This window comes from Heteronotia binoei, chromosome 1 (genome assembly GCF_032191835.1).
Source record: "Heteronotia binoei isolate CCM8104 ecotype False Entrance Well chromosome 1, APGP_CSIRO_Hbin_v1, whole genome shotgun sequence".
NCBI classification, from domain to species: Eukaryota; Metazoa; Chordata; class Lepidosauria; order Squamata; family Gekkonidae; genus Heteronotia; species Heteronotia binoei.
The window spans coordinates 210,416,481-210,443,506 of NC_083223.1; the positions used below are offsets into that span (position 1 = coordinate 210,416,481).

General features: G+C 41.6%; 1 protein-coding gene across 1 annotated transcript; it reads right to left on the bottom strand.

The window, feature by feature from the left end:
* Nucleotides 1-168: 168 nt before the first annotated feature.
* PRPH2 (peripherin 2) lies at nt 169-26,237 on the bottom strand. The gene is made up of 3 exons (XM_060259570.1): nt 25,384-26,237; nt 18,476-18,722; nt 169-500 (listed from the first exon to the last, which is right to left on the bottom strand). The coding sequence occupies exons 1-3, from the start codon at nt 25,962-25,964 to the stop codon at nt 270-272; spliced, it is 1,059 nt and encodes a 352-aa protein (XP_060115553.1). The 5' UTR covers nt 25,965-26,237; the 3' UTR covers nt 169-269.
* Nucleotides 26,238-27,026: the final 789 nt, after the last annotated feature.

Below are 27,026 nucleotides of genomic sequence, written 5' to 3' on the forward strand. Positions count from 1 at the left end.
GCTTCATGTACTGGCCATTTTCATAGGAGATATCAGCTGTCTTACACAACTAAGGATGCCTGCCTGTATTAGCCCAAATATACTAGATTGTATTTGCCATATATATATATATATATGTGTGTGTGTGTGTGTATATATATATATGTGTGTGTGTGTGTGTGTGTGAGGGTTTTGTTTTTACAAATGTCAAGTTGTGATGGCTTATACCTTTTGAAAAGTGAATATCCACAATTCTCAGTCATTAGGAACAGTCTTGTCAACCAAGAAGCTCAGCTGACAGTTGTGACAGCTTGGGTTTTTGTACCTTCTTCACCTTCTGCGCCTTGAGCTTCCACTTGATTAAACTTACCAATCTTTTTCAAATTTTCCATGGTGGATTTTACAGTTTCTTTAAAGCTGTTCTCCAAGATCCACCCTTCACTTTCACAGTCAGGATCTTCTGGATTGCTGATGCTCTCTAGTGAGGTATGCAGCAGCCGTAACCCTATCATAATTGACACCTGCATTTGACACAGAATTAAGTGTGATAAAAATGAGTATCAGTGGGCCTGTGTCAGACTTTGTAGCAATGTTTCACAAACTTCTGATAGCTGAAATGTACTTTCTTTCCAGCCCAAAAGTGGAGCCACACTTCATTTGTACATCCAAAAGAATTTACTTCTAGCCAGGGCTTTTTTGATAGAAAAGGCCCAGCAGGAACTCATTTGCATATTAGGCCACACCCCCTGACATCACCAATGTTTCACACAGGACTTTGGGGGTAGAAAAAGTTCAGCAGGAACTCATTTGCATTTTGGGCCACACACCCTGACACCAAGGCAGCTGGAACTGCATTTCTGTGCATTCCTGCTCAAAAAAAAGCCCTGCTTCTAGCAATCTGGGACCTAGACCAAGCAGCACTCTAGGTGTGGAGAATCTCCAGGTTTCTCTCCAATTGTTCAGGTTTTGAATATATAGCATTTGAACCCTATTTCAGAATTCCTTTGCACAAAGAGCACCAATGTGGTATAGTGGTTAGAGCTCCAGACTGGGATCTGAGAGATGCCCAGTTCAAATCCTCACTCCCCCATGGATACTTGCTAGGTGACCTTGGGTCAGTCTATCTCTTCCATCCTACTCCACCTCACAGCGTAGTAATTGTGATGATAAAACTGAGCTGGGGTTGCAAGCTTCTTTGGGTCCTCATTGGTGAGAAAAGCTAATTAAAAATGTTAAATAAATAATCTAGGGTTGCCAAGTCCAATTCAAGAAATATCTGGGGACTTTGGGGGTGGAGCCAGGAGACTTTGGGGGTGGAGCCAGGAGACATTAGGGGTGGAGCCAAGATCAAGGCTGTGACAAGCATCATTGAACTCCAAAGGGAGTTCTAGCCATCACATTTAAAGGGACGGCACACCATTTCAATGCCTACCTGTTAATTGCTGCAGATCAAACAGATATTAAAGGGGCAACCCTGGATCAAATGCAGGGTGTAACCCCAACTGAAACATGCACAGGATGCAGCTGTGGAGGGAGAGATGCTGGAGGGGAGGGGAGCGGAGCAGGCCGCCGCCGTGAGCGAATCACAGACTCAGAGCGGCTTACAATCTCCTACAACGGCGGTGGCAATGCGCGGCGGCAATGCGCGGTGGCGGCAGCCTGCTCCGCTCCCCTCCCCTCCCCTCTGAGGTCAATCAGAGTCTCTGATTGACCTCAGAGGGGAGGGGAGCGGAGCAGGCCGCCGCCACCACTGCGAACTGCCGCCTCGCCTTCAACTTGCTGCTGCTCAGCAGCCTCTGAAGGACCCAGACTCGGGGCCTTTGCGCCGTTCCCCCCTTCCCTCCCCCCGCTTCCGTTTTTTTTGCACAGTGGGGGAAGAGGGTTCAAATCCGGTGGTCCCCCGCCAGGGCGGGAGGGTTGGGAAGCTTAAAATAATCCTGCATTATATGAGATGATAAATGAGCAGTGTGGGTTTAGGCCTTATTTATCTCATGACGCTCAAATCCTTTTATGGTGTCATTGGTATCACTCACATGCACACCAGCTCTTGAATGAATACTGATCCTGTAAAGTTTGTTGCACATACTTTACTTTAATGAATTATAATTGTTCTATTTGAGTAAATAGCTGATGTTGAACTTGCTGATGTTAGAATTCTTCCGGACCTCTCCCAAGCCTGGGAGTCCAGTCTGTGAGATATGATTGGTGGAGTAGTGGATGTATTGTTCTCATTGCTTTATGACATTTAAATCAACAGAAATGATACCCAGAAAGACAGCTTGCAATTATATTTCCACGATAAGAAATTAGGAATTTATAAAGAAGACAATTTATTAAGCTCATCCATATAATTTCTAAAGTTTGGTTTATAAATAAATGAAGACACCCATGCTGAAAAGATGGCAAGCAGGAGTTGCACAGCACCTTTAGCAGCAACCAAGGTTCCCCTGACCCCCAATACACAGGACCCACTGATAGGACCAGTGATGGGTCTGGCAGGCCTAGGGTGGCCATAATATCTGCAGGCCAGCCAGGGGCACCTTGAGGGGGGAATGAATGTGCGTGTGCGTGCGGGAAGCGCACGCTGCCGCAAACAGGAAGTGACGTCACTTCCGGTGACGCCGGAAACAGGAAGTGACATCTGTGGGAAGAAAAGGGGTCAGAGGCGCAAATGGACCCCCCTCCCTTCCCTTGCGGGGCAGCCAGCCAGCCGTCCCGGGCGCCTTACGCAGCAGCGCGCAATCTGCCCCCGAGGCCCTCGGAGGGTGCAAAGGGCTTGGCTCTCAAGAAACCCGCGACCTGAAGGGCTGAGCTCGGCTGGCTCCTCAAGCCAAGCCCACGGCCCCCCCCGGCCCGATCTGGCCAAGGGCCCCCAGCGGGGCAGCTGCAAGCCCTCTCCCCCAGAGCAGGCGGGCGACCCCGGGCGCCAAGGATGCGTGGCGGAGGAGAGGTTACCTGCTGGAGCACCCTGCCGCCCTCTGGCCTCGGCACCGACGAGCGCGCCCTTCCCACCCCAGGCACCAGCCAGCCAGCCAGCGGGATTTTGGCGAACCCGGGATTTGATTGGTCCCGGGTAAGCCAACCCGTGAGGCGGGAATTTGGGGGCAGGGGCGGGACGATCTGGCCACCCTAGGCAGGCCCAAGCTTCTTGTGCTTGCTGATGGCCCATCCCCCTCCACCCAGCAAGAGCCGCCATGGTTGCCCTTGCACCCCCTCCCCATAGCACTGTAAATAGGACCCTGGGTGAGTCTGGGCCCCAGCTTAGTTTATACATAGTAGATCAGTCCTATCAAGGGGGAGAGGCAACCTGCATCAAACATCAGATTTAGGTATGCTATTTAAGAACATCTACAGATTAATTAATTTATTTACCACTGGGATGCTTAGTTGGATCTGTTGACTCTGGCATCAGAATGTCTTTAACAGGCTAAGACTAAAGGTTTCACATTAAGTCTCTGCAATTGGTCCTCTAGAAATGTTGCTGTACCATTTGCTTTTATGTCTAGATCAAACTAATCTTTGAAAATTTTTCAAATCCTCCATCCTAAATAATTGAATGTTCTGCTTCAGTATGTTTGAAGCTCCTTCTGATTTACTGGCTCTTACAGGTTGTTACTCCCAAACAGAAATTCAATTACCTTCTTTATTTTCAGTAGGTAAAAGATTTATTAATTATATACCCCATATTTCAACACTGGCTAGATCTTCATCATCTCTTAACAACAATTGAAATCCATCACAAACTCAACAATCAAATGTAATTAACAACAATTTAATCAAAAGTATAAACAAATCCCCCTCATTACAGTGGAAGACAACGGTATTTTCTCCCAAGGCCATAGAGGCCTCTTCCTGGAAATAAATTGCCAAGAGTAGGGCCTGTAGCATAGAAATTTATGTTCCACAAAGTGGGTCTTCCACTACCCAGGCTGAAAAGAAAAGAAATCAGCCCCTACTTCTGTTCTGTGCTATGGCTAAAATGAAACAGGGAGATGCGGAGTATTCCAAGTGCATATTTGTCTTGTAACAGAGACATGGAACAATAAGTCATTTTGGAAATTAAGATCACCATAAATTGGAAACAACAACATTTCACACAGAGTTACCTGGTCTGTGTTGGAAAATACCTGGAGATTTTGAGGGTGGATCAGAGAGAGGGTGGGGTTTGGGGGGAGGGGCCTCAGCATGGTAGAATGCCACAGAGTCCACCCTTCAAGGCAGCTATTTTCTCCAGGGGAGCTGATCTCTGCTAGCTGGAGATAAGTTGTAAAAGCATCTCCAGGCCCCACTTGGAGGCTGGCAACCCTATCACACACACATATTTGTCTCACAGATGACACAAGTAATCTAGTTAACTGTTATGACTTCTCTCCAATAGCTGGGGCTGCAATTGGAGAAGGGGAGAGAGATCTTTTTGTATCTCCACAAACAACAGTTTTAATGTTTTAAGAATCCTAGCCATTAATCTAAGCTGAATGTTTTAGGTTTGTCATGTGAACACTTATCCTTTCAGAAACAGAAGTGTATTTCTTAGATCTTGTCCTGAATACTGCTATAGACATGATAAAGGCAACAACAAAACCTCTTGGAATTTCCATAGCATTTTCAAATGTAACTTAGTTTCCAAATGGTCTCGTACTTCTTAACCAGTCAAAATAATTATTCTATGCAACATTGATTTGCAAAATTTTTGCCATTGATATTAATATACATCCACTGTGATTATGGGCTTACAGAATGAAGCCTCCAGATGGTCTTTGGGCATTTGCTACCAACATGGTTCAAAATTGTTTGTCCTGTGAATAAACCCCATGTTTCATATAAGGTCACTTCAGCTAAGTCCTTGGGATAGTAGCAATGGCCTTTATTTGCTGCACTTTTAAGGTTCATATGCTAAAACATAAAGGCCTTGATCCCCTAAAACCCAGTTGTGTTTAAGTCTCATAGAAATCAGCTGATCACTGAACATTTCTAATTTGTCCCATTAATGTCTGTTTGATAGGCATACATATGGTCAAAATGTAGGCTAGGCTGCTGAATGATCAAAGACTGACATAAATATAGTAGCCCATTTATTTAAAGCAGTGAATCATATGTTTTACCGCAGAGGAATATTAGGGTCTATATAGCACTTCCATTATACATTATGCATTGAATGTACTTCTTGTACATTAGAATTAAATTAAAAGACTGTTGAAAATACATTTTTGTTTCTGATTGTTCTGCAGTATATAAAGTAAAGCAACTCAACATGTCTGCATATAAGCTATAGATGGCTCTGCATCTGTCAGAAAAGACTGATCTTCTAAAGCCAATCTGTTTACCTCAGCTTTAGCTTGAGGCGATTAGCTCAAATTAGGACAGGCTTTTTGTCTTTTGTAGACTTTAACTTTCTGCAGATTAAGAACAGTATATAGGACAATTTTATTATAAATCCAAATATAACCATGTTTTGTGTGATAAACCTCTCTTCTTCGGGTAGGCAAATACTACTTAGGAGATTTCTGAAGGGTGTTCAATGAGCCAGTGTGGTACACTAGATGACAGTGCTTCTTAACTCAGAATATTAGTTCCCCAAGACCTCTGTATTCACAAACACTAATATGGATTAGAACTGCACTTTGCAACAAGAAAACATTGAAAAGTGAGTTTCTCCCCCCCCCCCTTCTTTTAGATCCAGTATGGTTAAAAGGTGAAGGATTGCCATTGAAGCCTTGCTCCTGGTCTAGCTTATTTCTTGTGCTCATAGGCCATAATATTAGCAACTGAGCAATTAAACTCTTAACCAAACAACAGATAATTCCTTCTCATGAGTAAATACCACTTAATCAAGGCAAATAGAGTTAAAGGAAACTATTCTTCTCATTCCCTTAGTTGTGGAAAACTTTCAGCTTGACTCTCCCTTGAAGATTTATTGCTCCCTCAGCTCTCTTTTACCTAACACTTCCAAAGATTAGCCTTTCCAGCTTCAATTCCAGCTTCTTGTTCTTTCCAATTTTCATTTAGTATTACCAGAAGCTATTATCCTCCTTACTCAATGTCCATTGACTGGTCACCTGAGCTACTCAAGTACCACTAGTTAAAACCTGGAACACCAAAGCTGCTACATCAAGCCAGGAAGACAAATTATTTTTGAAAATAATTCTCTGTAAATAAGCCTTGTATTTATCATCTCCTATGTCTTTCAGGAAATTGTTTGTTTTATTGCATTTTTTACTAGTAGGGCTGCCAGGTCCAATTCAAGAACTATCTGGGGACTTTGGAGGTGGAGCCGGGAAACTGGGGGTGGAGCCAGGAGCAAGGGTGTGACAAGCACAGTTGAACTCCGAAGGGGTTTCTGGCCATCACATTTAAAGGGACCATACACCTTTTAAATGCCTTCCCTTCATTGGAAATAATGAAGGATAGAAGCGCCTTCTTTGGGGGCTCATAGAATTGGACCTCCTGGTCCAATCTTTTTGAAACTTGGAGGGTGTTTTGAGGAGAGATACCAGATGCTACGCTGAAAATATGGTGCCTCTACCTCAAAAAACAGCCTCCTAGAGCTCCAAATACCTGCAGATCAATTCTCCATTATACTCTATGGGAATCGGTCTCCATAGGTAATAATGGAGTGCCCAGCAGACATTACCCTCCCCTCCCCTACTTTCTGATGAGGGCTTCCAAACTGGGGGAATCTCCTGCCCCCAACTGGGGATTGGCAACCCTATTGATCACCCTTCTCAAACTGCCTCAGGGCAGTTCACAACAGGTTACAAGATAAAAATTAAAACAAATAAAACAATAAAACATTATAGACCCCTAAAAAACAGGATGGTGTCGGATTGTAGCAATGCTGCTATCTCACAATAAGGTGAAAGCAGAAGTGGTGGTGGGAGTTGCTGCCCTCAGCCAAATGCCTGGAAGAACATCTCTGCCTTACAAGCCCTGCGGAATAGTAATAAGTCCCGTGGGGCCCAGATGGAATTTGGCAGAGAGTTCCACCAGGTTGGGACCAGGGGAGAAAATGCCCTGGCCCTGGTCGAGGACAGTCAGATGTCTCTTGCCTGGGGGTCACCAGCAGATATTGATTACTTGAATTCAAGGCTCTCTTGGGAGTATATCAGGAGAGGCTGTCCTGAAGGTACGTCTGTAAGAAGGAGTCACGGGATAGGAAGCTACCTCTGCTGGCCTGGGAAGGAACCACATAATTTGGCCTGGGAAACTAAATACAATTTTGTTGCAATATTAAGTATCCTAGGTCAGCTTGCTCCCCTTTTTGTCCACTTTCACTGCTTGTAAGATCAAAGTATATAAACAACAGTAAAGGAAGGCAGAAAATACAGGCCACCAGAATATCTCTCAAAATCCAGTATTCTATCTCAACCATAGCTTCCAGTAAAGTATAAACAAATCAGCAGCAAGGTTAGGCAAGATAATATCACAGTAAAACTTAGCAGGTAGCATATGCAGATTCTCTTCCCTATTATCAGGGAGGAAACTCCATTAATGTCTGCTATGGGTTCTCTGGAGTTTGCCAAAAAATCATAAATACTCAGTATTCATTGCCTTCACTTTCTCCTCCTCATCCAGACCTTCTGTGGGCTGTGGTAGTGAAAATATTGTTTAAAAGCAGCGGTGGCGGCCGCAGCCAATTCAGCATAGATTATTAGCAACTGCTCAGGCCACCAACCCTTCTTTAAGAAGAGAGCGGTGAGTATGGCATAGAGTAAAAAAATATTTTAAAAGCAATGTTATTAAATAATCATGAGGAGTACCTTCAGGTCTGAATTTGGCAGATCTGCTTCAAATCTATACTTAGTGCAGATTCTTACATTATGAGGAGAACTACTTTTCCATAGCTGGATTCCACACTGCTCTGGAAATTCCTCCCCGCCCCCCAGTCAGGTCCAGCCGATTTATGGCAACCCCATAGGGTTTTCAAGGCAAGAGATGTTCAGAGGTGGTTTGCTATTGCCTGCCTCTGTGTAGCAACCCTGGAATTTTTGGGATAGTCTTCAATTCAAGTACTATACAGGGCTGATCCTGCTTAGCTTCCAAGATCTGACGAGATCAGGCTAGTTTGGGCCATCCATGTCAGGGCAGGTAATGTCAATAGGACTGGTCAAATTATGTGGTTCTTTCCCAGGCAAAAAAGAGCCCCATGGCACAAAGTGTTAAAGCTGCTGTACTGCAGTCCTAAGCACTGCTCACGACCTGAGTTCGATCCCAGGCAGAAGCTGGGTTTTCAGGTAGCCGGCTCGAGGTTGACTCAGCCTTCCATCCTTCTGAGGTCGGTAAAATGAGTACCCAGCTTGCTGGGGGAAAAGTGTAGATGACTGGGGAAGGCAATGGCAAACCGCCCCGTAAAAAGTTTGCCGTGAAAACAGTGTGAAAGCAATGTCACCCCAGAGTCGGAAATGACTGGTGCTTGCACAGGGGACCTTTCCTTCCTAGGCAAGCAGAGGTAGTTGCCTACCCTGTGACTCCTTCTTACAGACATTACCAAGAGCTATGTACAGGCTAGCCATTCAGACACAATACTTCAGACACAATCAAAGGAGGCCCGGCTGAAGTCAACTAGGGATACGGCCTTCTCCATAACAGCCCCTTGCTGGTGGGACCAGTTACCGGAAGAGGTCGGGGCCCTGCGGGATATTGGACAATTCCGCAGGGCCTGTAAGACAGTCCTCTTCCGGTTGGCCTATAACTGACCGGCACTAAAACTATCAAAACATCAAAGGAAGTCATAGATAGTATATTGTTGGACTGAAGTACTGATTTTAATGTTTTTTAATGTTTTAATGATGTAAACTGTTATTGTATTTAAAATTAGAATTTTATTGTTAGAACCCTCTGTGTTGTGAGCCGCCCTGAGCCCGCTTCGGTGGGGTAGGGCGGGATATAAATCGAATAAAATGAAAATGAAATATATATAACCCAGACTACACACAAGTCACTACCTCACAAGCTCACACCATCGCTTAAAAATAACTAAATGTAGTATACAGATTTATCATTTATACACTTGCTTGACTTTCTCTTGGAATGTAGTCTTCCACTCCTCTTTGACACACTGAAAGAAATTTTAACATATCTATAGGTCTGTGTATGTGTGTGTATGTATGAGAGAGAGAAAATGGCAAATGCTGTATTTCCAAGTGCTTTAGAAAAAAGCTTGTATAGCTTTCTGAAAAACAATACTAATTAGTGGACCAGGCACAGATATAATTATGATAACTGTCATTATTAGTTTACTGGCTGAGATTCAAAGAACAGCACAAGTAGTTCTGCAGAGCTAGGGCAGGGTCTTCAGACATGTCTTTAGACACAGTCCCCTGCTTCTTCTCAGTGTTAGGTGGCAAAGAGGTTTTGAAGCTGATGAGACTTTAAAATAGGCTTGCCAATCCCCAGGTCCCAGGGGAATTCTTCCGCTTTCCCAGGCTCCTTCTCACCCCCAGTCAGCTGGCCGGTGGGGGGAAGCCCTGCCCCCAAAGCCACCATGTGACTTTCCCTCTCTGGAGGCTCCAGTCTTCGATTGGAAAGGCTTTCTCTTGGGATGGGGTGTCTGTGTTACTTGGAAGAAGTTGGCTGCAACTCGTGAGTAGAAAGGTCAATCCCTCACTTCAGAGTCACAAGAAACCGGGGGGGCGGGGACGTCTGCTGAGCTTTAAATATTTAATATATGTAAAAGAGAATATCCTTACCACCATTGTAAGTTCCTTTGTAATCCTTTTGTAATTCCCTTATTAATAAATATCGGGGGGGGCAGATATTTATTAATGGGTAATTGAAGGAGTGAAAACATATTTCAATTAATAAGCAAAAAAAAATTATAGTATCACCTCCGGAAGAAACCACAGTAAGTAACAGTCCACTGCGGGTTTCCTTGCCACTGTCCCACATCCTTGCTGATTTATTTCTGTCTCCTCTAATCATATTATTTTTCATGGTAAGGCTCCAAAGTTTGTATTTCCAAATTATCAACAAATACTTAAGTAAAGGTTGGATCACTTCTATTCTGCTTAGCTACATAATTTTCACTGAGGATCATAACCCTTTTTAATATTCTTTAATCAAAGGCAACAAATCCAACTACTGCTTATGGGGAGATTGATGTGCAGTGGCTTCATAGTTACTGGAAGAGGACTATGTAGAAAGTCTTTTTTAAAAAATATATTCTTTTAAAAAATATTTTTTTGCTCTACGATCCCTGGAGCCAAAATGCACATAATTCAAACTTCTCCCTCAAAATGGACAGCATAATTTCCCTCTCGCATGGTATAGTGGTTGGATTAGGATCCAGCAGACTTTGATCCAAACCCCCACTTAGCCATGAAGTTGAAGGGTTGACTTGGGGCTGTCACTGCCTCTCAGCCTAACCTATCTCACAAGACTGCTGTGAGAATAAAAAAGAGGAGGAAAGTATCAGATATGATTCCCTGAGTGCTTTAAGGAAGGGGACCCTAGAATATAATAACAAATAGAAATAAGAACATAAGAGAAGCCATGTTGGATCAGGTCAATAGTCCATCCAGTCCAACACTCTGTGTCACATAGTGGCCAATACACACACACACACACACACTCACTGTGGCTAATAGCTACTGATGGACCTCTGCTCCATATTTTTATCCAATCCCCTCTTGAAGCTGGCTATGCTTGCAGCCGCCACCACCTCCTGTGGCAGTGAATTCCACATGTTAATCACCCTTTGGGTGAAGAAGTACTTCCTTTTATCCGTTTTAACCTGACTGCTCAGCAATTTCATTGAATGGCTACGAGTTCTTGTATTGTGAGAAAGGGAGAAAAGGACTTCTTTATCTACTTTCTCCATCCCATGCATAATCTTGTAAACCTCTATCATGTCACCCCGCAGCTGACATTTCTCCAAGCTAAAGAGCCCCAAGCGTTTTAACCTTTCTTCATAGGGAAAGTGTTCCAAACCTTTAAACATTCTAGTTGCCCTTTTCTGAACTTTTTCCAATGCTATAATATTCTTTTTGAGGTGCGGTGACCAGAATTGTACACAGTATTCCAAATGAGACTGCACCATTGTGTTCTTATACAGAGGCATTATGATACTGGCTGATTTGTTTTCTTTTCCCTTCCTAATAATTCCCAGCATGGCATTGGCCTTTTTTATTGCAATCGCACACTGTCTTGACATTTTCAGTGAGTTATCTACCATGACCCCAAGATCTCTCTCTTGGTCAGTCTCTGCCAGTTCATACCCCATCAACTTGTATTTGTAGCTGGGATTACTTTGCACTTGGTCACACTGAACCTCATCTGCCACGTTGACACCCACTCACCCAGCCTCAACAGTTCCTTTTGGAGTGCCTCACAATCCTCTCTGGTTCTCACCACCCTGAACAATTCAGTGTCATCTGCAAACTTGGCCACTTCACTGCTTACTCCCAACTCCAAATCATTAATGAACAAGTTAAAGAGCATGGGACCCAGTACTGAGCCCTGCAGCACCACACTGCTTACTGTCCTCCACTGCGAAGACTGCCCATTTATACTCACTCTCTGCTTCCTATTAATTAGCCAGTTTTTGATTCACAAGAGGACCTGTCCTTTTACTTCATGACTCTTGAGCTTACTAAGGAGTCTTTGATGAGGAACTTTGTCAAAAGCTTTCTGGAAGTCAAGGTAAACAACATCTATTGGGTCCCCTTTGTCCACGTTTGTTCACCCCCTCAAAGAAATGTAACAGGTTAGTGAGGCAAGATCATCCCCTACAGAACCCATGCTGAGTCTTCCTCAATAACTTGTGTTAATCAATATGCCTACTCATTCTGTCCTCGATAATGGTTTCTACTAACTTTTCCGGTATTGAAGTCAGACTGACTGGTCTGTAGTTTCCCGGATCTCCTCTGGAACCCTTTTTAAAGATAGGGATGACATTTGCTACCTTCCAGTCCTCAGGAACGGAGGCAGATTTCAATGAAAGATTACATATTTTTGTCAGGAGATCCACAAGTTCAACTTTGAGTTCATTCAGAACTCTTGGATGTATGCCATCCAGGCCTGGTGACTTATTAGTTTTTAATTCGTCAATCAGTTGTAGGATCTCCTCTCGTCACCTCAATCTGACTCAGGTCTTTCAACACCCCTTCCAAAATTAGTGGTTCTGGAGCGGGCAAACACTTCTCATCTTCCACAGTGAAGACGGAGGCAAAAAATGCATTCAGCTTCTCAGCCATTTCCCTATCCTCCTGCAGTAAACCTTTTACCCCTTGGTCATCCAAGGGCCCCACTGCCTCCCTGGCTGGTTTCCTGCTTCTTATATTTGAAGAAATTTTTATTGTTGATCTTTATGTTTTTTGTAAATACACATGGTGCTATTTTCCCTTGCAAAAAGCCCAGCCCTCAAACAAAGAAAAGGCTACTATACTTTAAGTGAAGCTATACTATACAGGTTGTAGGAAAGAGGGGAGGATGTGGTAAATTTCTGTGTTCTCCCAGTTCTTGGATGGATAGCCCAAGCTAGATGTGCTTGCACAAGAGTGGGAGGAAGTTGATTCCGGCTGATTTTCTCTTCTGGCTATGGTCCCTCTGTTGCCATGACATTTTCTTCAGGAGGACCCTTTCTATTTTATTGTTTTTTTGGTTATGTTAATTTTATTGCATTGTTTTTGGTTTTAATCCATAAGTTTTTATTGTCACTTAATTCATGTTGTGATCTGCCCTGAACCCATTTATGGGAAAGGGTGGAATATAAGCCTGCAAAAATAAATATATAAAGAAATAAAATTCACCCATGTCTGCAGTTTTATGGGGAGGGAGAGGGTTGCCAACTTCTTAGGGAATTACTGGAGGGGGAGCTGCTTAGGGAACGTGGTGTTTGGGGAGGCAACAGAGCTCAGTAGAGATATGATGCCATAAAATCAAGTGCCAAAGCCTCCCATTTTCTCCAGGAGAACCACAGTCTGTAGACTGGTTGTAATTCTTAGGGACCTCCAGCACCAACTGGATATAGGGTTGTCAGGAGAGTAACTGTTATTGACTTCCTCCCTATTTTTGGTGTTACGTGTGTTCATACATTGCTATTGCATTATTGTATATATACTTCATTTTCAGTGTTTTCAATTTTGATGTTTGATGCCTTGGAACCCAACCCTATTCGGATAGAAAAGTGGCATAGAAATATTTTAAATAAGCAAACAAATAAAATCACCATTGGTCTGATGGTATGACTTCACTTTCAGGGAAAACCTGGAAACAGCACCAGTCCTATCTAGGAATCACCAGAAATTCTATGTCACCTCCCCCTCCCCAGATTCCCGATGGTTCAAGCCCTCCCGGAGGTGTCCATACTTGGGGGAGAGGGTGTCAGGAGACTGTTGGAGGAAGAAGTAGGCATGAATAATAGGCTTTTGCAAACTCCTTCCAACTTTAAGGTCTGCACACATGGGCCACAGTCCAACTAAAACTGGTCATTATTTAAGTCCTGTTAAGAATAATGGGATCAAATTAGTTGCAACTAACTTTTCCCATTAGTGCTATTGGGTCTTTGCCACAACTAACTTTATCATGGTCTGATATTTTATGCATCAGGCATGAATATGGGAAATACATGTTTGTCAATTGCATAGCTATATACTAGCCAAGGAACTGGGATTGTTTTATAGCTCCTTGGATCAGTCATTCTCTCTCAGGCTAACATACATTACACAGGGTTAACTGGAAGGATAAAACAGAGGAAGGGGGTTCCTAAAGCTCCTTGATGGAACAGCATGATAAAAATGTAATAAATATATCTGGATTGCTGATACATGAGTGAGGTGGCCTCCTAGGCTTCAAGCTGAGCTGATATTTGAGACTGGGTTTATCTTACCATTAAAAACCAGCTTTCTAGCAATGGGGCTATATTTAATGCTTATATATACAAACCACCCTCTATATGGCAGTCCTCCAAATACTTGAAGATGGTGATCATATCACCTCTCAGTTGTCTTCTCTCCAGGCTAAATATACCCAGCTCCTTCAGCCTTTCCTTGTAGGATTTGGTCTCCAGACCCCTCACCATCATATATATCCTGCTTTTCTCCCTGACTGGGGACTCAAAGGAGTTTTTCATATTGTTTCCCCTCCTTACCAGTTTGATGTAATGGTTAAGAGCTGTGGACTATTATCTTATCTCTTATCTGGAGAACCAGGTTTGATTCCTCACTCCTCCACATGCAGCCAGCTGGGTGACCCTGGATAATAGAATCATAGATTTGGAAGGGACCTCCAGGGTCATCTAATATAACTCCATGCACAATGCAGGAAATTCACAACTAACTCTCCCCACACACTCCCAGTGACCCCTGCTCCATGCCAGAAGATGGCAAAAACCTCCAGGATCCCCAGCCAAACTGGCCTGGAGAAAAACTGCTGCCTGACCTCAAAGTGGCAATCAGCATTTCCCTGGGTGTGTAAGAAAGGAGCCCAAGAACCAAGCACAAGAACCCGCCTCTCATGATCTGCCTAAGTTCACAGAATCAGCATTGCTGTCAGATGGCCATCTAGCCTCTGTTTGAAATCCTCCAAAGGAGAGCCCACCACCTTCTAAGGAAGCCTGTTCTACTGAGAAACTGCTCAAACTGTCAGGAAATTCTTCCTAATGTTTAGCCAGAAACTCTTCTGATTCAATTTCAACCCATTGGTTCTGGTCTGACATCCTGGGGCAACAGAAAATAACTCTGCACCATCCTCTATATGGTAGCCTTCAAGTACTTGAAGATGGTGATAATATCACTTCTCAGTCGTCTCCTCTCCAGGCTAAACATACACAGCTTCTTCAGCTTTTCCTCATAGGACATGGTCTCTAGACCCCTCACCTTCATAGTTACCCTCCTCTGAACACGTTCCAGCTTGTCTATATCCTTCTTAAACTGTGGTGCCCCAAACTGAACACAATACTGGAGAGCAGTTTGGTATAGTGGTTAAGTGTGCAGACTCTTATCTGGGAGAACTTGGTTTGATTCCCCACTCCTCCACTTGCACCTGCTGGAATGGCCTTGGGTTAGCCATAGCTATTGCAGGAGTTGTCCTTCAAAGGACAGCTGCTGTGAGAGCCCTCTCAGCCCCACCCATCTCACAGGGTATCTGTTGTGGGGGGAGAAGAGGAGATTGTAAGCCGCTCTGAGTCTCTGATTCAGAGAAAAGGGCAGGGTATAAATCTGCAGTCTTCTTCTTCTTCTACTCACAGTATTTTGTGAGTCAGTCACAGTTCTCTCAGAATTCTCTCAGCCCCACCTACCACACAGGGTGTCTGTTGTGGGGAGAGGAAGGAAAGGAGATTGTAAACTGCTCTGAGTTTCCAAGTGAAGGGCAGGGTATTAATCCAACTCTCCTCTTCCTCCTCCTCCACTCGAGGATAAGCTGAGAAACTGTGATTGGCCACCTGGTGGGCTTCCATGACTGAGTGAGGGATTCAAACATGGTTGTCACAGATCCTAGTTCAACGCTGTAACCACTACACCACACCAGCCCTTGCTATATATTGCATCTTGATCCCTCGCTCCAGGGCTTTGAATTCCAGTATTTGAGCTGTTGCCAGAGGAAGTCTCCCCCCACCCCCACTTTAGTAGAAAATGTAATACAGCAGTAAGGATGTAATTGTGTATATTTAGCCGCGAATGAACATGGTTTGGCTGTAACTAATAGGGGCAGCAGATCTCTTAGCTGCTGCAACATATTTCCGTTTGCAACTCAGCAGCAAGATGGTAGCCCATGTGAACAATCCAGTTAGAAGCCTTCTAGCCAAGAACAATGACACTGAATGCTATACCTAAATGTACTGACATCAGACTATTATAGAAGTTACCAGTAAAGCAACATTGCTTCTGAAATGAATTCACAGCTCTGAAACATTGCCTAGTGGACTGCATCCCATGTGCATGTTAAGTGCTGTCAAATCGCTTTATGGAGACTTACAGTGTCAATGACCCTGTGAATTAATTAGCTCCCAAATGTCCCATTAATAGCCTTGCTTAGATTGCTCACCATAAAGATTTCTCTAGTAAAGTGGTCACATTCCTTCCAATGGATTTGTCCAAAACAGAAGATAGACATATTCGGACCTACATCTTGGCAAAAAGTACATTGTTTCATTTAAGTTAGATTAAACAATGGGATACAGTTTTCCTCTCGGCTGTCTTAAAAGCTGAACTAATGGAAGTAAAACACCAGTTTTTCTCTTCCCTTTCCCTCATGTCAGAATTGTAATAGAAAATCATACAGGAAAAACAAAGGACCTTACTGATTAATCAGTACTCTCAGAGCTGACTGGTAAAACAAAAAGATCAGTGTCTTAATAATATCTTGAATTGATAAACCATGAGCAGGTTATATTCTACTTTAAAGAATACTACTGTTAATAATTGGTATCAATAGGGACATGTGACCCATTTTCCTCAGTTAGGGTTGCCAGCCTCCAGGTGTGGCCTGGAGATCTCCCGCTTTTACAACTTATCTCTAACTGGCAGAGATCAGCTCCCCTGGAGAAAATGGCTGCTTTGAACGGTGGACTCTAGGCATTGTACCATGCTGAGGCCCCTCCCCTCTCCAAACCCCACCCTCTTCTAGATCCACTGCCAAAGTATCCAGGTATTTTCAAACACAGACCTGACAACCCTACTCAAAATAACCTTTTCATTAGTTAAGTTTCTGAGTTCTCCAATCTTTGGTCAGACAGCCTTAATTATTCATGAATACTTAAGGATTCAGGATAGTTGACCTTATTAGGTTTGGTGAAGCAGCCTACTTCAGAAAGCAGATCAGGGATACCAATTAACGGGGGGGGGGGTGTCTGGAAAAAGAGGTGCTGGAACTCTCAAGACAGAAAATGAAGGAGAAAAACACAGGTGCCCCTCGTGAACTTTTAAACATATTTCAATAATTTTGTTTCCAGGAAGAGGTTCTGAAACTCCGTTCCACTGTGTTCCCCCAGAAAAAAAAGCCCTGCCAATTAAAGACAGCAAACTGTTAATTGTTTAGTCTTAGGGATTTGCAATGGCTTCCCCTATGTTATAGAACATCCTACCTGAGATTGTTGGGAAGAGACTCCCTGTATCCATAAGGTCTTGGGGGGTCACACACCACTAATGATATCTATTATACCTCCTTCGTGGTCTCCAGAAAGTAAACTTATGAAAAGCAGCACTTCTGTTCTAAACTACTTGTATGTTTATGGGGAACTGGTCTGTTTACCATAGACTGTTATTTGGTAATGCTGATTTTTCTGCTTTTTATATATGTAATTTTCTAATATGTAGAATGTTATAAGGATGTGGTTTCATATGTTGTAATCTATCAATAAGCCTTTTAAAGATATACCCCCAATTTTTAAAAATTAAGAATGTCAGTTCTCTTGACTAAGCATTGTAACAGAACAAAAGAAGATAACAAAAAGTCAACTAATTAAAAACTGGAAATTAGGGAGCCTTGTTCAAAACATAATTCTGGAATAATGAGGGAAATCCTCTGTAATGTCTGCCCCAGATATAATTACTTGTATGGAATATTCCTATAACATCCAAGCAGAACACTTCCTAAAGCCTTAGATGAGTAAAACTCTCCTTTTTGGACACATACTAAGATCTGAGAAAGAACTTTAATGGCCACAGTTTATCTTAGCAGACCACATGAAAATAAATCTCTTTTCAGGTAAGCTGAAAATATCCTTCAGTCTATCCCAAAATACCTATTCAAGACTAGAAACAAATAAATTAAGGGCCTCTAATTATTTACAAGGGGCATCACATTATCCCCTTGTGTCCACCTCCCATCACTATTTCTACTTTCCATCCCCCTAACAGCTTTCAGCGGCCCTCCCCTTTCCCAGCTTCCATCTCTCTATCCCTCACACCTACCAACCTACTTTTTATTTGGTCCCCCAGTCTCCAGTTTTTCCTTCTTCTCTCCCCCTGGCAGCCTAGTCTCTTTTCTTCTCTCCCATCTAATTGCTTGTTCTTTTTAATTCATCTTCTTGTTCTCCTCTCCCCCTCTCCCTGCTTCCTTTCCTTCCTTCTATATTTTGCTTTTTTCAGCCTCCCTATATTTGAATGGATATTTAGCAAAATTATTGTGACTAAATAGCAACCCAAGAAATGGCCTTCAAGGTACTGGAAACATAATCTCATAAATGTTGTCAGCCGCCCTGAGTCCGCTTGTGGAGAGGGCGGGATAGAAATTTAAAGTAATAAATAATAAATAAATAAAATCTAAATAAGCATTAATCTCTTAATGTTACAAGCTGTGCTTCTATTACTTTGGGAGTCTTAAACCAATGTAACTGTTTTTTCTCTTTTAGATTGCAGATATTTTTTCCAAATCTGGAGCTTCAGAGCTACACCACAGGGCCTGTCTGTCCTACAGAATTAATGATGGAACAGTGTTTGTCGAACCACATCAGCCTCCCTTTTAGAGACTTACTGCTTCTAATTACCAATACTTGCAAACCAGGGGCATACTATTAGTGCCTAATCTGAAAAAGATATATGAACAACTAGTGATTTACCTCTAAAATCCAGACAAAAAGGACGACGACTCCCATAGAGCTCATCATGCCACTGTAGTACTTGAGCAGAGCTTCCCTGCAGCCACGGTTCCATAGGTTGAGCTCTTCTGTTTGATAGTCATAGCTGTAGTGAGCTGAATTATTAGAGACCTGGTACTGGATGCAGGGTCGTGGGGAACCTGGATTGCAGCAGCTGAAGGGGACACCATCCACCAAGTATCTGCCATCCACATTGCTTTTAATGCGACTGTAAACAGGCAAAGCACAGTCAATAAAGAAAACAAATTTTGTTTGTATAGGTGGACTGATAACCACTGAGGAAAAATTGGTCATATCAAGCCTCCACAAGGTGTGTTCTAAAAATTTTACATACTGAGAGTAGAGTGCTAGTTAGAGTGCTGAATACAACTGGGGACTTGCAGGTTCAAATACTGCTTGCCATGAAACTCACTAGATGACCTTAGGCCAGTCAGTCTCTCTTTGCCTAACTAAAATAATACTGGAGAGGAGAACCAGGTATTCTGCCTTGAGTTCCTTGGAGGTAGAGTGGGGATTCCCCCCCAAGAATAATATATATAGCAGACCTTTATTACCTACTCAGTTGCCCTAGATAATGGTTTCATCATATTAATGCAGACTTGGATGACCCACTTTGGAGCAACAGACCAGGGAAATTACCTGGATTACAAAGATAGCTAAAAAGGAACTAAGCTGTGTTAGGTGATCTCGTGTTCATGTACCACTTATTCAGGCAGTCCAGTAACCCTTGCTTCTTATCCATGTTTAAACTTTACACATTTACATATATATTTACATCTTTGTAACTTACAAAGTCATTTATAATACATAATAAAAAATAAAATTAACCAGAAACATAAATACAACAGCAAACTATAACTCAAACCTAAAAGAAACAACTCAAACGAACCAGAAACACTCTTCAAAACTACAATTTTTTGCATGCCTTTTGAGAACAGGAAGATCTCCATCCCTCCTCGACCAGTGGTGGGGAAGAACAACTGAAAATCATAATGCCCCTGTGATAAATGTCTGGATCTAGATGACAAAGGCACAACAAGCAGCTTCTGATTGGGATGTTTCCCAAGCAATTTTGATACATAGGATTCCACAGACTGGATCCTATGAATCTGTGACACTAATGGCAGTGATTATTTTCCCCAATTGAAGAAGCCTATGCCTAACATAAGAGGTTCAGCATCAGGGGAAGGACATCTTGTACCAGGAGAAATTGCTGCTGCTATTGGAATGGACCCACAAGATCCAATCTAATGCTTCATTAATCTATTTTACCTATTATATTTGTAACCTTTATGTCTTCCTGTGAGATAAGGTATATTTCAAGGTATTTATTACACATTTAATTTTATGTTCAGATAAACAGAAAGACAGGGTGGGGAAAAGGACTGTCCCTAAAACCACCTAGAAAACATCATGGATTATCAGCCTTCTGTTGGAAGTGTCTTCTTTTATCTCTTTTGACCACCCTCAGCTACATCCTCTGAATCATGAAAGAATGTAAGTAGAAAGGACTGATGCTGCTTCAGGGACAGTTTCTGAGCTGTATCTAAACTTAATAACATTTTATCATCATTCCTGGTAGTGGTTGGACAGGAGACCACCAAGGAAGGCCAGGGTTACTACACAGAGGCCACTTCTGATAATCTCTTGTTTTGAAAACTCTATAGCGTCACTGTCAGTCATCTGTGACTTGATGGTACTTTCTACCATCATGCATGAAATTAATGTATAGTAGTTGCCAAAAGCTATCCAGTGAGTTTTGTGTTTGAACAGAAAATTTTACCTAGGTCTATGTAGTAACTTGTACATATTTATGATTATACATCCATTTAACTGTCAATGCTTCTGTCAAAGAATCTTGAGAACTGCAGTTTAATGATGATGCTGAGAATTTTCTGCATCAGGTCACAGCTACTCACCAAACAAGTATCCATAGTCCCCAGGGGAGATTGGGTAACCAGTCAGACTATTGCATATCAATCTTTTATCTACCACCCTGACCGGCTTTTGCTGCTAAAATGATAGTTTACATAATGGATGTCTGGGCATTCTTCTGCAAAAATGTTGTGAGGGAGAAATTATAGTTTAGGAAATGTAATGGAACACATGTACGTGTTGGAGGACTGAGATTAAGTGGAGAAGTTTGGGGACTTCATATACTTTTTTGTCAAATTCCATGAGAGTTACTGTAAAATGTTGCATCAGTGGATTACATAGTAATACCAGCCATAACATAAATGCATAATGAAAGTCATATGCATATTATTACTGTAATATAACAGTAATATAGCTTGGGGAAAATGGTTTGGATATAGCAGAATTCCATCCACAGTTCTTTAAGAACTGCACACTGACAGCTTGGTCATGAAAATGGAAGGACACCAGCATGGAAAGTATCAGGCTTGCAAGACTATGCTCAGCTACATTACATGTGTTTTTATGAGTAATATATGTTTCATTCACTCCCATATCATAAATCTTTACAGTGATCTTAATCTTCTATACAGCTGATTTTAAAGAAGGAACAACTTTCAAACTTAGATTTGGATCTTAATATTTTTATTTTACTTTGTTGTTGTTCTTAATACTTTGTTGTGGTTCTTAATGCACCAGAATAAGGAGGCAGCATAGTTTTAAACACGAGCACAGTTTAATAAATTAGTTTTTTTCTCTAATGTGTGGAACTACATTAAGAACAGCTTTTTTCCAATTCTTGCCCACACTCAGTCCTGGAGTGGACTGAAGCTGTCTAAAATACTGTCCCAAATTAAAGGAACAGAGCTGTCACAAACACCACAGTATTTATATCCCAGTCTTCCATGAGAATGCTCAGCAGGGTTTAAAAGGAACTCCTAATCAACTTGTATAACAGTTAGCAGCTATGGGTTGCAAAATTGCTGGCTATTTGGGGGTAAAGCCTTGGGAGGGCAGAATTTGTGGAGAAGGACTTCAGCAGGGTATAATGTAGGGTTGCCAGGTCCCCCCATGGCCATCAGTGGAAGATGGGGAAGGAGAGGTGTCAGATCCAGGCTGGGAAACTCCTGGAGATTTGGGGATGGAGCCTGGGGAGGACAGGGACCTCAGTGGAGTACAATGCCCTAGAGTCCACCTTCCAAAGCTGTTGCTTTTTCCAGGGGAACTGATCTCTGTAGTCTAGAGCTCATTTGTAATTCTGGGAAAAATCCAGAGTTCCATTTAAACCCTGCTGATCTAGAAGCCAGTTTGGTGTAGTGGTTAAGTGTGTGGACTCTTATCTGGGAGAACCGGGTTTGATTCCCCACTCCTCCACTTGCACCTGCTGGAATGGCTTTGGGTCAGCCATAGCTCTGGCAGAGGTTGTCCTTGAAAGGGCAGCTGCTGTGAGAGCCCTCTCAGCCCCACTGACCTCACAGGGTGTCTGTTGTGAGGGGAGAAGATATAGGAGATTGTAAGCCGCTCTGAGTCTCTGATTCAGAGAGAAGGGCAGGGTATAAATCTGCAGTTCTTCTTACTCACATGCACCTGCTCAGTTTCTTTACTCTTATAGGATCAGGCATTCCCAGACCAATAACTAGACCTAGTGATGCACGATCAACACATGTTTGTTACAATCATGTTTTTAAGGCTGCACTTGTCCTCCCCACCCCTGACTTGCCCTTCTGATGTAGATGGATTAAGTTCCAGCTCACAAATCTTCAGATAATGCTGGCAGGGTGAAGATCTAATTAGATTTTCTCAAGTAGTTATTTATATCAAAAGGTATTTCTTAAACTTAAACTGGGACTTCACGTCTGAGTAATATTTAGCACAGAATTTCAGTTTGAAATATTGTAATAAAATAGTTAAACTTTTAGTGTGACTTCACTATTACAATTTCCTACCTTATTATTATTCTCAAACTACTAACAGGCAAAGATTACTACTACTCAAACTACTAACAACAGGCAAAAAATTAAGATCTTCCAAACAAAATGGCTGATATGAAGCACAAAAAGTGCTCTTCCTTGAATGTAATATTTTACATTATGCTACTATTAATGTATAGAATTATTTAAACAAAACTGCCAAGACAGTCTCATTTTAAAGTAAACTCGGAATATGCTAAGTAGGGAAAAGACCTGAGCAAGGCTGTTAAAGATAGGACATTTTGGAGGACATTAATGCATATGGTTGCCATAAGTCGGAAGCAAATTGACAGCACTTTACACACACATAGGAAAAGGCTGCCTTGACCCGGATAGTCCAGGTTAGCCTGATCTCATCAGATCTCAGAAGCTAATAGGGTCAGCCCTGGTCAGTATTTAGTAGAAGACTACAAAGGAAGTCCAGCATTGCAATGCAAACCACCTCTGAACATCTCTTGCATTGAAAACCCTACAGGGTCGCCTTATGTCAGCTGTGACTTGATGGCAAAAAATGAAGGAAAAGGCTGAATTTATTTTTAACTATACTAAAATGGTACTTCCTTTAATAGACTTACCATATTATTTGCCCCATTTCAAATAAAATTAGTCAACTTTAAATCTAATTGAAATGCATGGAATTTAATTAAGTTGTAACTAACTTGTCCCATTGATTTCTGTGGCATTACTACACAATTTTATCCAAGAGTTAGTTCCAGTGAACAACATGGCGCTTACTTCCAAGTAATAATGAAGAGAATGGCACTGCTAAGCATGTTGCAAGACCCTAGGTCCTGTTTAGACTTGTTCACCAGCTTAGATAATCTTAGTATTTGCTCCTGAGGATGCATTTTTTCTGGAACCACTTGGCCTCTCTTAGAGTCTTTATCTTTCTTGTGGCAGTATCCACCCTGTGAAATAACTTTTCAGAGGAAGTTTAAAGAGTATCTTCTCTGGTTATGTTCTCCGAACTGTGTACAGATGTATTTATTCCAGCAATTTCTTGATAAGGGATTAGTGCGGCATTTTGAAGTCACATTGTTTTGGAAGTGAAGTTTTGATGTTTACAAATACTTTTTTCCCTTGGGGTTTGAATATTGATGTCAAATTTTTAAATATGAATACATCTGGAAAGTAAGTTTTGATATATTTATTTTATTTCTTGTGGCCTATATCCCTCCCTACCCTGCAGGTGGGCTCAGAGTGGCTCACATGTCACAATACAGCAGCAGTTTAAAACATTAAATAATCATTAAAATGAAATATTAAGTAAAAACATTAAGCAAAACCATTCAATAATCTGAGTTTCCTGACTGACAGTTCAGCAATTAATGGCATACTAGGTGCACTGAAACTATATGTAACATGAAAGTCAAAGCAATAAAAGTAACTCTGAACATCTATCAACCAATACTGTTAGTACATACTTCCTGCTCATTTCAGTGGGGTGTTGATGAGGACAGCCATCTTAAACTATGCCTTCTTCCCTTTAGCTTCACTATCTCTTGGTGTAATGCAGTGTAATCGGCTATATTTGCATGCTATAGGTAAAAGTCAGGAAAGTGGTTTTGATTCTTTAAGAAATGCTCAAGTCCCCAGTGATTCACTAATGAACCCTTAATTTCTTGTTTCTAAGTCATACTCTAAGATGGAATCTATATAATTTACTGATTACATTTTCTGCTAATTTATTACATTTTATAATAGTAATCTAAAAAGGTGGAATGACAGTTCTTGCTAGACTCATACTGTTCTATACGTTATTGCTGCATGAAAGGGGGTGAGGGGGAAACTACCTGTGTTCTGTTTACTGTCATGCTGTTGACTGAGACTCCATTGCACACATGGAGCAATCCTAAACAGATCCACTCAGAAGTGCACTTTTATTCAATGGGGTTTACTCCTAGGAAAGTAGGATTGCGGTCTTATCTATTCTGTCATCTTCAAAACCGTTAACTAAGTCCTCGGGCTTTTAGTATGGTGACCCATAAATCAAAATTTTCTTTCCATGGGGACCCATTTGGAACCCCCCACCCCACCTGAGCATCATAATTAAAACTGCAAAAACCTGGGACCCGTTTTCACAGACTTTGTGACCCACTTTGGGGCCAAGGCTCGTAGATTTGGAAATGCAGCATTAAAGGGCTTATTTGCTCAGCTCTCATCTACCAAATTAACTTCATGAAACATCTACTTGTCTTCATGTTAATTTTTTCATTATGATTTACTAATTTGTTATTTATAAAATATTTTAAAATATTGTGTTATATTTCCAAAATTTATCAGTTCATGGGACTTTGAAAGGTAAGAAAAAGGTGTCTAAATCTATAACTGTACAGCCATGGAGTGACATTGCAGGAGCATATGAAAAAAGTGCTTAAAATACTCCCCCTCCTTTTAAATTATGGGGCAGCAGCTACATTCCTCCGAGACACAGAAGTGATGTACATCCCTGCAATTCCACTTTTCTGCAAACCCTAATAACCACAAAGTGACTTAATAGAAGTCCTTTCCAGGTCTGGATAAATCATCATGCTACAATCCCACATTGAGTTCTCCAGCACAAACCCCATTGAAATTAATGGCAGTCATGGAAGAGTTGGATAATTTTCTCCTGCATTATACCCTCTGGTCCTAACTTGAGGAGAAAGCAAACATCGGCAGACTTAAAATATACAACTATATTAACCCAAAACTAATATATTAACCCAAAAATGCTTCTTAAACAGTTGTCATATCTATATTGCCAGTATATTAAAAGCCGGGAGAGTTTATCAGCTAATAAAGTAATTCCTTTGCAAAGTATCCCTGATTAAAGAATGCCCATCTAATTACAAGCTGTTGCATTCTTTAGTGAACTTATATTTGGTTTCTACCTGAGTGATCTAAAATATATTGACAAAACTAAATTAATCAGAAGTTTGGAAAAAGTGCTGGTTATGCGGGACTGTTATGAGAGCATAGTTTTTATTCCATTAAACTACTTACTCTTTTACTTCCTTAGAGGAAAAATCCAAGTATCTGTTGCTGATCCACTGAATCTCAAACCAGTCTCTGAAACCATTGTTCCCACAGCATTTGAACTCAATTTGGAGCATGTCAATGGTCTTCTTCATGAAGCACCTTCCTGGAGTATCTGTATCTCGGTAGTACTTCATACCACTTTTTAGACCTTTTGCCAGTGTAGCATCCAGAGAGCCCCTCACCAGAAAGCAAAAAAGAGCAACTACAAAAATAAAGATGTTAAAAAAGAAACAAACCATGAGATAAAGTTTCAACAGAGGCTTCCACTTTGCAAACTTGGTGGGATCCAGAGAATCGTAGCATATCTTGCCTGCTAGACCATTGAAGGCGCAGGATAACAGGCCCACCAATATCAAGGAGTTGGGCACAAAGTGGCTCTCTGCGTTGTCCATCAGGTCACTTCGCTTCCTGAGCTCAATTTTCAAGAATAACCCCATGGCAAAAACGATGATCCCTGCAAAAACTGAAAACCAATTCATGAGCCATAGTCCTTGTGCTAGTTTTACCCTTTTCTTCTGGGTGAACTTCAATTTCATCACAGCCATTCTTGCAATGTTAGATTTACCAAGACTCCTTTTTTAGAAAGGGAACAGCTTTAGGAAGACCCACCACCATTCATGCCTTGAAGATTCCAAATGCTGTAACTCTGCCTGAGCCATTATGGCTTTGCCCTTCCATCTTGCTATGAGATACGTGGGCAAGTTTTTTGAAGGTGAAAAATTAACAAATTTCACATTAATTAAAAAAAGATTGGCAAATAGCACATACAGCTATTTCTGGTGGCCCCTTGAGCACAAAGGAGAAACAGCCTTGAAGATTCAGATTAAAGCTGGATCTGCAAGACGTCATTCTAATACTAATCAGTGTGATCCAATTTACAGAAATCTCTGCCAGCAGATGAGCAGTGGAAATAATCCCTCATTTTACTATTTAGTGGATTAATGTTTTCACACAATGTATCATTGCATGCTACAACTGAAGATCAAAGGACAAAAAGATGCTGCATCTTTCCCCCCCCTAGGAAAGTGGCAGCTCTGATTAAAAGATTTATTGACATAGATATGGCTGTATGTTGGCTTGATAAATTACTGTACTGAAACCTTTGAGACTGTGCTGATTCCTACCCATGTCACTTACCTTGAGTGACATTGTTTGGCGTATGTGTTTTTAGTAATGGAATTACGGACACTTTTCAAATGAATAAAAATGTACATTTACAGTAGCTTAAAAACCCGCGCCTCATAATTTTGACTGGTGGAACAGAACTGAATCAAGAAAATTACAATTCAAAAATCCAGAAATAGTGGCTGGACTCTTGAGCTGCTTATAGGCTAATAACGTTGGGCCAATGAGTTGCTGAGGTTAGAGGAACAAAAACTCCTTGTACCGTAAATTGTAGGTAGCCATGTTGGCCCACAGCAAAAAAAAAAAAAAATCAAACAACTCAAATAATACAACACACCAGGTATGGTTTCGAGTTCTTCAGATTTCTTAATTACACTTAATTTTAACTTTAAAAAATTGTGGTGGTATATATTTTTATGCATTCAATTTAGTATATGACTAATTTTGTATTATATCTGTTTCTGATAGAGGTAAATGTTCTA